This window comes from Thamnophis elegans, chromosome 1, assembly GCF_009769535.1.
Source record: "Thamnophis elegans isolate rThaEle1 chromosome 1, rThaEle1.pri, whole genome shotgun sequence".
Classification (NCBI taxonomy): domain Eukaryota; kingdom Metazoa; phylum Chordata; class Lepidosauria; order Squamata; family Colubridae; genus Thamnophis; species Thamnophis elegans.
Window position 1 is genome coordinate 76,315,279 of NC_045541.1, and position 11,790 is coordinate 76,327,068.

Below are 11,790 nucleotides of genomic sequence, written 5' to 3' on the forward strand. Positions count from 1 at the left end.
AGATGGGTTGGAGTCGCCAAAGCTCAACCAAAATTAACCTTAACCAAATTTAGCATGCTGTGAAAATAGAGCCCCCAGGTTTTTAACCATGCTAGCTAAATGTATTAGACTATCTCACATCGTCCCTGCTTTACAATATTGGAATCAGCTCAGTTGCGAGGGATTTTCTTGCATATGAGTCATTGGAGAAGTCTTAGGAAGGCAGAGGCCTCCTCACATTATAAGCAGGTGAGGCTCGGGACTGCCATATGTCTTCCAGAAGAGCTAAACTCTTCCTTGGGCCTCTCCACTTTCTTTAAACTTGGTAGATTGTACACCTGTAAAGAGAGACTGGGAGTTTTCATCTAACTTTACCAAGATACATTGACACCTACACAATCTTTGGAATAGGAAGAAATAACTTTGGGGCAACTGATGAACACAAAGCATGTGCTTCATTATATTTACTAATACCTATATATTAATTACGTCTATCAAATAGTTTTACTGTGTGTCCCTTGTGTCAATTCACTTGCATTTTACACAGTCTTTATATACATACATCTCAATCCAATCAAAGTGACCATCCTTCCACAAGCTTGCATTCCCTATAAAAGTTACACTACAGTTCCCACCAGGGGATTAAATATCCAGTGCATCTGGAGAGAGCTAGGTTGGAAAGGCTTCCCTGACATCCATTTGCTGCTGGATTTAAGGCTTTCTGCCCCCCCCCCACCTCCATTGTATTACCTCAAAATCCACAGACTTTTTCAGGATAAGTTGTGAGTCCTTTATTTCAAACCATTCAGAGGGAGAACTTGCTTCTGTGGAAGATTTAATTGTGACTATAATGCCAGGATTAGCATGAATGTTAGTCACCACCAAGCCTGGATTATTATTCTCCATTATTTCCACCAAACGTTCGTTTACCGAACATTCTGATAAAAGAGAAGAAAATAGATTATATCAGATATGAATTTAATAAACAGAGTCATAAGAATTTACACTTTGAATAGAGCTACTATTTCATTAGGGGTATTAGATTGAGATGGCAGCAAAAATAATGTGATATCTACTAGATTTTAGAGTCTTGCTCTGGAAGCCCTAATTTTGTTCCATTTCAGTATATCACTTGTGATGAATTTATGCCAAATTTCACTGCAATGGGAAAGTTGGTAACAGTTTTCTAATAATCATTTTATCCAACATGAGATCCAAATGCATGCATGTTAAAGCTTATGTAATGTCAGAGAACAATTAACTTCCTTCTGAAAACATCTACTAGCTTGCAACATGGACATTCTAAAGCTAAGAAAAGAACCAATGTGGACATTCTTTCATCTTTTCAATGCAATTATTTTAAATTAATTGTTTACATAACTTGTTAAGTAAACATAAAACAGTCACCTTTGAAATTGAGGTGTTATTTTAAAATGTTAGTCTAGACTTTTGAAAATTTTTATTAAAGTTTAAACTATTAACCTAACCAGTTAACATGTCTGTTAAAATATTTACAATATTAGAAATAATATATATTGGAATATTCTTGGCATAACAAAGTACTGTCTCTATGCTATCTTTCAAGACAGTAAACTCTTGTGAACATGATCGGCATTTCTTTTAAGTAAGTCCAGATGTGTGCGCATGTGAATGTGTTTGTGCTTGTTATATCACATCCAGATTTGCACATTAAGAGTCCCAATTATATTGTGTGTTTGCAGGAATAACTTAATGTATGCAATTCCCAATCACCACATTTAAACATTTGATTCTATAGAGAAAACTTTGCCCATCCGTAGCAACTTACCTGCACTCTGGGTCTCAACCTGTGTTACTGATAGCAAGAGGAAGAGCACAGAAGAACAAAATGGCCTGAGAAAAGCCATCAAGCAGACAAGAGACAGTCCATCCACTTTTCTTCATGTATTGTCACAATGCATCTTCCTTTCACTGTTCAAGGAGGAAATAATGTTGCAAATTACTGTGAACTGACACCGTAGTTTAACCTTTGCATCCCAGTTTATTGATTCACTTATTTATGACTTATTTACTGCTCTCATTTGCTGGAAGCATTTGTCAGTTTGCCCTGCCTTGCAGGGCGGATTATTGCTGCCATCACTGGCCATCTGCTCAGTAGGCAGTTCTCCCAAGTTCAATGATTACACAATCACAATCGGAATAGAGCTGGAAGGGACCTTGGAGGTCTTCTAGTCTAAGCCCCTGCTCAAGGAGGAGACTCTACAATTTGAGAGAAGGGAATAGAGCTGGAAGGGACCTTGGAGGTCTTCTAGTCTAAGCCCCTGCTCAAGCAGGAGACTCTACAATTTGAGACAGGTTACTGTCCAATCTCTTCTTTAAAACCTCCAGTGATGAAGCACCTACAACTTCTGAAGACAAGCTGTTCCACTTGTTAATTGTTCTCACTGTTAGGAAGTTCCTCCTTAATTCCAGGTTGCTTCTCTCCTTGATTAGTTTCCATCCATTGTTTCTTGTCCTGCTTTCTGGTGGTTTGGAAAATAAGTTGACCCCCTCTTCTTTGTGCTGGCCTCTCAAATACTGGAACACTGCTATCATGTCACCCCAGGTCCTTCTTTTCCTTAGACAGGCCATTCCCGCAACAATTCTTCATATGTTTTTGTTTCTGGGCTCTTATGTCAGATGCTCTTCTTTGCACTTATTCCAAAGCCTCAACCAGTGGTGGGATTCAGCCAGTTCGCATCACTTCGGGAGAGCCAGTTGCTAACTTTCTGAGCAGTTTAGTGAACTGGTTGTTGGGAGAAAACATTAGGGCAGAGAACCGGTTGTTAAATTATTTGAATACCACCACTGGTGTCAACCCTGAACCTACAAGTTTAGGTTTCTGGCCCCCAGCCTTTTTTTTGCATTACCAAAACTGGGGCTAACAGATCTAGACTGCAAGCATCCTGGCAATGCAAGGCAATGCAAAATACAGAGATCTGAACTCTTTGCTGGCCTATTGCAATTGCAGGGATTTTTGCAACCATAAGTAAAACAAAAAAAAGGGGGGGATATTTATACTCAAAGTCAGTCCAGGAACTTATAAAGTAATAGCAAAGATTGACTTTAGTTTTAGCATGTGCTGAGTACTTTAGCCTAGAACTATTAGTTATGAGCTACACAACCAGTAGATGGGCAGCAAAGTGATACAATAAACACTCTTTGCTAGCATTTCATGTAGCTGTCTAGAGTTTTGCAGCCTAGACTTGGCATCCTAGTTTAAAAATAAGAAAGCATAACTATCTCTGGAAGATACAATCTCAAAAAAGACTACTGTTTTTCTGTCTTATCTAAAATCCCTGCTATTGAATTAAAAAAAAAGTCCCCCACTAATTAACAGCTAGTTGAAGCAATGAGACTTTTGGGATGGCATGAACATATATCCCTTTGTGGTTTGAGATACTGCAGATAGAGAAATTGAGCTAATTGTCATACATTTGATTTCAGAAGAGCCAATATCAAGAAGTTTCGAGAAGGACTGTGAGATCTCACAGATCGAAATCCCCAGGTCAAAGAAAGCCAAGAGAGTTGAAAACTTCTCATAAATAAGATACTGGCAATACTACATCCCTGACGCTATCATACACCAGTTGAGTGAGAGAGAGAAATGAAAACTATTATGGATTCATAGGGACTACTTGACTTTTGACTAAGAGTTAAAGGGAACATATTTATAGAACTTAGTATAAAAATAATCTTAAGTGTATAAGACTTTCAAGACATGGAGCTAATCATCACACCCTGCTTAGTCCAACATGATAAGGGAGCTGTCTTTATGACTGTGGCAGAAGCAGCCTGACGTCTTTAGTCCTACCACTGTTAAAATGTTTCCTCCTTCTTCTGATATACCGCAGATATAGAACAGGTCTGTTCATTTTAACTAAGAAACCAGCTATCTTGTCTATGCAGCTTGTTTTTGCTTTGTTTTCTTTTGCCATGGTAATATTGCTCTCCTGGAAGAGCAGAGTTTCCTGAAGGAATGCCGGTCTTCCAGGAGACCAATATACCTCTTAGAACTCCCACCTCCCACAAAAAAAAGCCATCCACAAAATCTTCAGAATTAGAGGTCAAATTAAAAGCAGAGGTGGGCTTCATATAATTTAACAACCAGTTCCCCTAGTATAGAACCAGAAATGTGAGTGCATGCACACATGTATGCTTCACTCGCACATGCGCCTCCCGTGCTTGTGTGTGGCATGAAACACACGGTGATTTCATGCACATGGCTTCCAGCACACCTTCTTGGGCAGCTGCAGTGAGTAGAGCAGGCAAGGTGTGGAAATCAGCTGGGCTGCGTGGGCAGGGAGAGCGAGCCAGAGAGTGAGATATATAGGACGGGATAGCACCGGGGCGGTGGGGGAGAAAGCTGGTGGTTGGAACTATCGGTACAGGCGAACCAATCGGAACTGGCGGCAGCTCACCTGGAGAAAAAAGAATGTGTATAATGGACAACAAGCTAGTTTGCTTCCGTGATCATTTCCATGCATCTCCAACATATTACCAGTCAGTTGGAAAGACTTGTTTTTTCTTTGACAAGGGTATAGAATACTCCTGTTTGTTCTGATACAGATTTATCAACCTCTTTTTCTTTGATAAGACCAGTCCTAGGAAAAAAGTGAAAGCCATAGGTGCTGCCATATAGAAGTCATTCAGATTCATGCAGCCCAGTTCATATATACAGTATGTGTGAAGGGTTTACAGGGAAGTAAGTACAGAATTGCAGCCTAAAAGGGGGGGAAAGGAGGAGGAGATTTAATTCCAGACCACAGAAAACAGCTCAGCACAGCATATTCTTCTGAAGTGTTAATGTTCAGTAAATGGAGGGGAAAAGATCACTCTTCTTAGAAGGGAGACCGGGAAGAGATAGGTGGCATTTCTAGCAAAAGAAGTTGGACTACAGCTGTGTCTTCCACTGTGCTGCCTGTCCTACAGGGTGGGATCAAAGAAAGAAGAATCACACAGACTTCAATAAGGAGGTTTAATGCAAAAAATTAGGAGCGAGGGACAGAATCTCAAAAACACTTTTATTAGTGAATTCATTTAGGCAAAAACTCTTTGAATGTTTTGAAGTTCTTCCTGGATTTTTTGCATCCCAGGCTGAGCTGCTATTTATGAGATAAGCTACTAAAAGGCCTCTTCTCCCAGCTGTTGGTTGTTGATACCCAATTTCTTTCTTAGGCTCTTCACAATCTCTCACACCTATCTGGTGAAGACAAAGTTCTGCAACTACCCGCCCCCCCCTCCAATTTTTCTCATACTGACTAGTATGTGCACCCAACTCCATGCTTTCTTCTTCCTTCTCACCCCATTGAACTGCAACTTGGGAACCTCTGTTGGAAGAAATGTCCATCTGGGTTCAGTTCCAAGTGGGGAAAAAGACACTGGAAACATGGAGACTGTTTGGAAAGGTGGTTTTAATGGTGGACAGGATCACATGCCTTGAAAATGTTGGGTGAAGAAGAAAAAAAGAAAAGACATGCTGAGAGTCGCTGAGTTTTATACCCTCTTGGCTTTTTGAATTTGAGCTTGAATTCTGATCGGTTGTCAGACTCCCATGGGGCCATGCAGGGGTAACTTTGTAGGTTGTGTTTTTGAATCCCAAGCTTGGTTGAGCCTTGCTGGTGCTGGGTGATGATGTAAAGAAAGGGCTTTGGGATTCCTATTATGGTTCTGCCTGAAGGAGGTAGATCTTTGTTATGTAGATCTTCCTACGAGACTGAGAGTTCAATAGAAAAAGAAAATATAAGTACCTCTCTCCCTCCCCCAAAGTTGACCTCTCAATCAGAAAGGTTGATTGTGATACTCTCAAGAATCCTGCTAATAGATCAGTTGGGGGAGGCGTTTTCCATAGACTATCAATCTTATAGAAATCTCCACTGTTCAAAAGGCTTGTGTCTAGCAACAGTGGAGATTTCTATAAGATTGATAGTCTATGGAAAACTCCTCCCCCAACTGATCTATTAGCAGGATTCTTGAGGGGAGGGGAGGGGAGTATCACAATCAATCTTTCTGATTGAGAGATCAACTTTGGGGAAGGGAGAGAGAGATGCACTTATATTTTCTTTTCCTATAGAACTCTCAGTCTCCTAGGAACTGATATTCTCATAACAGGCACCTAGAGACTCCCAAATTCCAATTCCACTCCATCACATATTCTGAATGGAATGATCCAGATCTTGTGCAAAGACAGAGCTGTTGTCCCCAATTCGGGTCTGAGCCTGGGGCCAAAGCCAATGATGAACGCCAGACACGAGGTGCAGGTTTTCTGATTGCTTTTTAGAGCCGAGGTAGCGCAGTGGTTAGAGTGCAGTACTGCAGGCCACTTCAGCTGACTGCTATCTGCAGTTCGGTGGTTCAAATCTCACCGGCTCAAGGTTGACTCAGCCTTCCATCCTTCTGAGGTGGGTGAAATGAGGACCCAGACTGTGGGGGCAATATGCTGACTCTGTAAACCACTTAGAGAGGGCTGAAAGCCCTATGAAGCAGTATATAAGTCTAACTGCTATTGCTATTGCTATTGCTTTATTGGAATTACTCAAAGGAAAAGGGTTCCTGGTCAAAAAGCCAAGAACCAAGAACAAAGGATTAAGAAAGCTTTATACATTTTCATCAAAAGAGAAGGCGGAACAAGGTGAAATAATAAGAAATATAATCTAATAAACATTTTAGTAATAATTCTACAATTTGTTCTATTGGTCTATAGCTGTCCCATTCCTAAGCCTTGGCTAATGAATGCTGCAGGAGTTATCTAATACACATTTCATTTGCTGCCGGCTTTCTATTCCTAACTTTTAGCTGAGGTCTGCAAGTTGTCTAATTCTTGTTACTCTTATCATTTTTCTAACCCATAATTGCTACAAGTTTTTCACATGCATATTTCCTGTTGATAAGCATTCTTTGTTCTTGCGAGACAGATCCCCCCACAATTACAATCTTCCTGATTTACTTTCAAGTATGTGCCATGACCTTGCTTTAGCAGCCAGCCCATCAGAGCCTTCCTCCTTTCATTAAAGCAGCCAATTCCCTCCACTCCACACAAGCATTGAAAAGTTGCTGCTTTTTCACGAAACAAACCATTAAAGCAATACGTCTTTATTGCACATCTTAAAGCAGCTGCATCTTTTTTTCCCCGGCTGCCTTTTTGAACAACAGTCAGGTACAGTGGTCATGTGAGATCCGGTACAATTAATCTGAATAATCTGGAAGGGTCACAGCTGTATAACTTTTAATCAGCTTTTGGCAGGAAAAGGACTTAATGATGTTGCTGGTGGAATATTGGTCTTGTAAAAATACTCTCAAAAAAGTAGCTCCCATAATTAACCGAATGAAATCTATCCACTCTAAGGGATTTCCACGTTTCCCATGGTAATGTGGCTGGAGTATTTCCAATCATTCCTTGGCATTTCCATGCTAAGATTCTGCTTCAGTTGAAGAAAGCTAAGAGCAGCAGCAGTAAAAGAAATAACATCCCCCAAACCCCACGATGGCAGCTGGAAGACAGTACATACCAGGACACCCTTCTGCAAAGAAGACAGTGTAACATTTTCCTCATGATATCCGACACAAATATTTGAACTGAATTATTTGTGCCAAGATGTGATGATGCATAGATGGTCAGTAGGGGTGGGATCTTACCGGTTTAACAACCGGTTCGCTGAATGGGCGCATTGTGTGCATGTGCTCACTTTGCTTGTGCACACACCAGACGCACACTGCACATGCGTGCGCAGTTTAAAGAAGATTTACCTTCCGGATTACTGCTTGGTAAGGAAAACAGCTGAGGCACAGCAATTCACTCCATTGTGCGACTCAGCTGTGAAGATAAGGTTAGGTAAAGCGCAGGAGCGGGTGAGCCCACTTGCGAGTGGGAGCGAACCGGTTCACTCCCAGCTGATCTTCAGCGCTACTGGTTCGCCCGAACCAGTCTGAACCGGTAGAATCCCACTCTGGCATCTACCCACTTCCTTTGCCTCCACAGACATTGTGGCTGAGAACCTCAGTGATTGAGCAATGTTAGCTCCATTCCCCATTTGCAAAAACTCTTATTTTGCCACATTTTGCCTCCTGAGCTGCACATCTTTTGTGAGGAAAGGTATCTTGATAGTTTTGCAGATCCAACTCATAGGAACCACTGACATTTCTTTTGGGGTACATAATCAAATGCCTGTGTCCAGGCTGATGTAAAGATATATACAGGGGAATGCAAACAACCAACTATCATCTTTTTGCTTGGAGTTGGAACACATGGGCTGTGGAATGATTTTAGTTACTATGAATTCTAGTGTGAACAGCCTGACTTTCGTATTGCAGTGTTGGGAGTTCAAGGCCCTCACAGATGATCACAGTCTTTGAAAGATGGGAAATGAAAGCGATGGGGATGTTGGGAGGATATTGAGGAAGTACATACCATGGCAAGTGGTTGCAGATTAGGCAAAGGTTTTGGATTTGTGCTATGACATAAAAATAATTTAGCAGAATTGTTGCTTCTTGGAAGTGAACTGAAACTCAGGCTAATATTCCTATGCAGCATACAAATAATCATAGTATAATCATAGTATAAAGATATTTTGATGTTTTCTCAAGATAGATTAGAATTATTTAGCCTATTCATTTTGCCAGGGTTTTTATAAGGCCAAGCTATATCTACAAGCAAACTGGAAGCCAGAGGCCACAGAGGGTTGTCTGCCCCCTTGTGTTATTTTCTTCAAGATGTCTTTTAAATGCTTATCTTAACGAGAATGTGCCCAGTTTACAAATATACTTTATTTTGCTAGGTTTGGTAACTAAACATCACAAACAAAATAATAATAGAGATTCTTTTTGTTTCTTGCTATCGTTATTTTATTAGAATTTGGAGAAGCTGAAAGAAGCTGAAAGAATGATTGACATCTTTGATTTCTTCTAAAATCTAAATCTATTTCTTTCCATGTTCCATTCTCCTTAATTTACAGAATCTGAACAGCATTATCTAAAACAATTTCATATCTTTAGCAATTTGTCTCTTCTGAAACTGTCTTCTTTTACACAGGACAAATAGAAGTAGCAATTTCCTTGGGTGAGAATTCTCCCAGTATTGGATACTTCACTCTTGATTTCCATGAACTGCTGCTCCTTCTTTCATTTTTGCAATCAGTTGGCAAATGGACTGTATCAAGGTCTGAACTCCATCATTGGCTGTTCTGTCTAAAAAGCTGTCATCAGACAAAACAGAATGCAATTATGACATTCTTGCAATCCTGGCCTCTGCCTTCCCATCATTACTAAACCTAGAAGCTCATCTACTGGACAACCTCTCCTCCACCTGCCTGTTTGTTTACTGAATCTTCTCTCACAGTCTTAACTCATGGGAAACCAAACAGGGATAGCTATATGCCAGGATTCCCACAGTGTGGTAGGCCTTAGGAAACTCTGATTTGTTGACTCAAGCTCTGCTCCAGAAGGAATAGAAGTAGCACTTATACACCGCTTCACAGTGCTTTACAGCCCTCTCTAAGAGGTTTACAGAGTCAGCATATTATCCCCAACAATCTGGGTCCTCATTTAACCGACCTTGGAAGGGTGGAAGACTGAGTCAACTTTGAGCCTGGTTAGCTTCAAACTGCCAAACTGCTGGCAGCTGGCAGGCAGCAGAAGTAGCCTGCAGTATTGCATTCTAACCACTGTGCCACCAGTCTTTATACTGCAAAGAAAGATCTGTAATGTTCCCACCTGCCGTGGGACAGGCGTCCACATGGTAGAAATTTCTAGCTCATCCTGCCTCTCAACCCCTGAGAATTTCCCCCTCGGGACTTAAGACACTCAAACATCACTCCTTTATGACCCACAATTGCTGCAAGTTTTGCCACATCCCTGTACCCTGGGCTGTTGAAAGTTGTTGTTTTCTCAGGGCCACAAGGAAATTCAGTGAGAGCACAGAGCAAAGGGCAGTGGGGCAGGGCTTTGACTGGGGAGGGAGTGCTGACTGACTCATCGGAAGATGCAGCCTGACAGGGAGGATAATTGCAAAGTTGGCATAAAACTAAAGGTTAGTGGCTGAGGGGAAGGGCTATTGTTTGTTTTTCCAATGTTTCTGCCTCTACCGGCCTTTCTGAACCATCTCTGGCTTCACCCTCACATTGAGAAGCAGGAGATGAGATATCCCACTCCTCATCCATTTTTTTTATCATTTCCTCCTGCTCTGTAACCTCAGACCCTCCATCTTCCTGAAACCCTACCGTACTCCCTAACATGAATCCCAGCAGCAGACCTACACTTCTTTGCCACTACAAACAAAATTCAGAGAAACGGCAGGATAATAAAGGATACTTTACACAGGTGACTAGCCAAGTAATGCCCTGTGTTACTTAATGCAGAACTAGTAGCTGAAGGTGCAAGTTATTTATGCCCTTACATGCTCACCTTCTTGCAATAGCAATAGCACTTAGACTTATATACTGCTTTACAGTGCTCTAAATGGTTTACAGAGTCAGCATATTTACCTTAACAATTTGGGTTCTCATTTTACCCACCTCAGAAGGATGGAAGGCTGAGTCAACCTTGAGCCTGGTGGGATTTGAACTGCCAAATTGCAGGCAGCCAGTAGTCAGCAGAAGTAGCCTGCAGTACTGTACTTTAACCACTGTGCCACTGAGGCTCATAGGGGAGGATTTTTTTTTATTACACTGCAATGAATTGAGAAGTTCAATAAACCCCCAGTGTTGACCAATGGAGGAGGGTTACTTAATTATTTCCATATTGTTCCTATTCCAGAGCTCCGTACCTTCCTTTGTTGGGATTCTGCATAACACTTCAGTACAATGTGTCCTGAGACAACATGACTTCTACTTGCTTTGATGTCAATCAAGGTGAATCAATAGAGTTGATTCAGCTTTTGTACCTTCCTTTTGGCAGGAAAATAAAAGGCATTTTTGTTGACCCCAATATTCCTGGTTTGAGATGTTACTAAGAAGGCCTGGGACCAGGCAGTGTAAAAGAGCAAGGAGAGATGATGTGCTTGGGGATGGATGGGAAATAACATTAGTCTATTTGTAGAAAAAGAGTAATGTGCAAGTATATTGTGGCAAGTGAAAGTTCTAAACTGGTTGCATAGAATGCAAAACATATTATACTTTAACTCAGAAAATTAATCAGTCAAAGAGCAAATACTGGTAATCCTTGTTGAGTGACCACAGTTGGGACCAGCAACTCTGCTGTTAAGTGAAACCATTGCTAAGTGAAACCACAACTATGCTTATGATCATCATTCTGCTATCCTTTGCTTTATAGACCAATGAAGATCAAAAAATGCAAGGATTGGTTGCAAAGTTTTTTTCATCACCGTCACAATTGCGAATGGTTGCTTTACGAGGCTGCTGCTAAATGAGAGCTATCTACACGATACAGTTGCAGCTGCTTCCATGGATGTTTGATAAGAATGGGACAATTTGATATTAGTTTAGTGGCTGGTTTCTAGATAAAAGCTGTCATCTATCATCTCCGCAAATTTGACCTTCCTAATTTTACAAAAACATTCAATCTCATGATTCTGGTTATTTCCTTCCTAGTTCTCAATATTTTCAACTTTCAAGATCAGCAGTTGCCGAAGGCCTTCCATTGCTCTTACCTTGCATCAAGATTCTGTACATATTGCAAACAGCTCTTCAGCTTAAGAAGTTTGTCTTCTGAACTCCATGAATCTCTGGCAGCTTTATCAAAGAAGTCAAAGTCATCCTCTGCTCCAGATGTACTTGGGATGCTTGTGTACAAGGGAAGAGCCACAGGTGTGTTGTCAAAGCTAAGAAAACCCACTCTGCC

The 11,790-nt window shown here is 41.1% G+C and overlaps 1 protein-coding gene across 1 annotated transcript in view; it reads right to left on the reverse strand.

Annotated features, from left to right (window-relative positions):
* CDHR5 (cadherin related family member 5) overlaps nt 1-1,865 on the reverse strand; it is a 44,607-nt gene extending 42,742 nt beyond the window's left edge. The window contains 2 exon segments of the mRNA XM_032212699.1: nt 730-917; nt 1,787-1,865. Coding sequence (XP_032068590.1) covers nt 730-917; nt 1,787-1,865 — 267 coding nt within the window.
* Between the last annotated feature and the right edge of the window lie 9,925 nt (nt 1,866-11,790).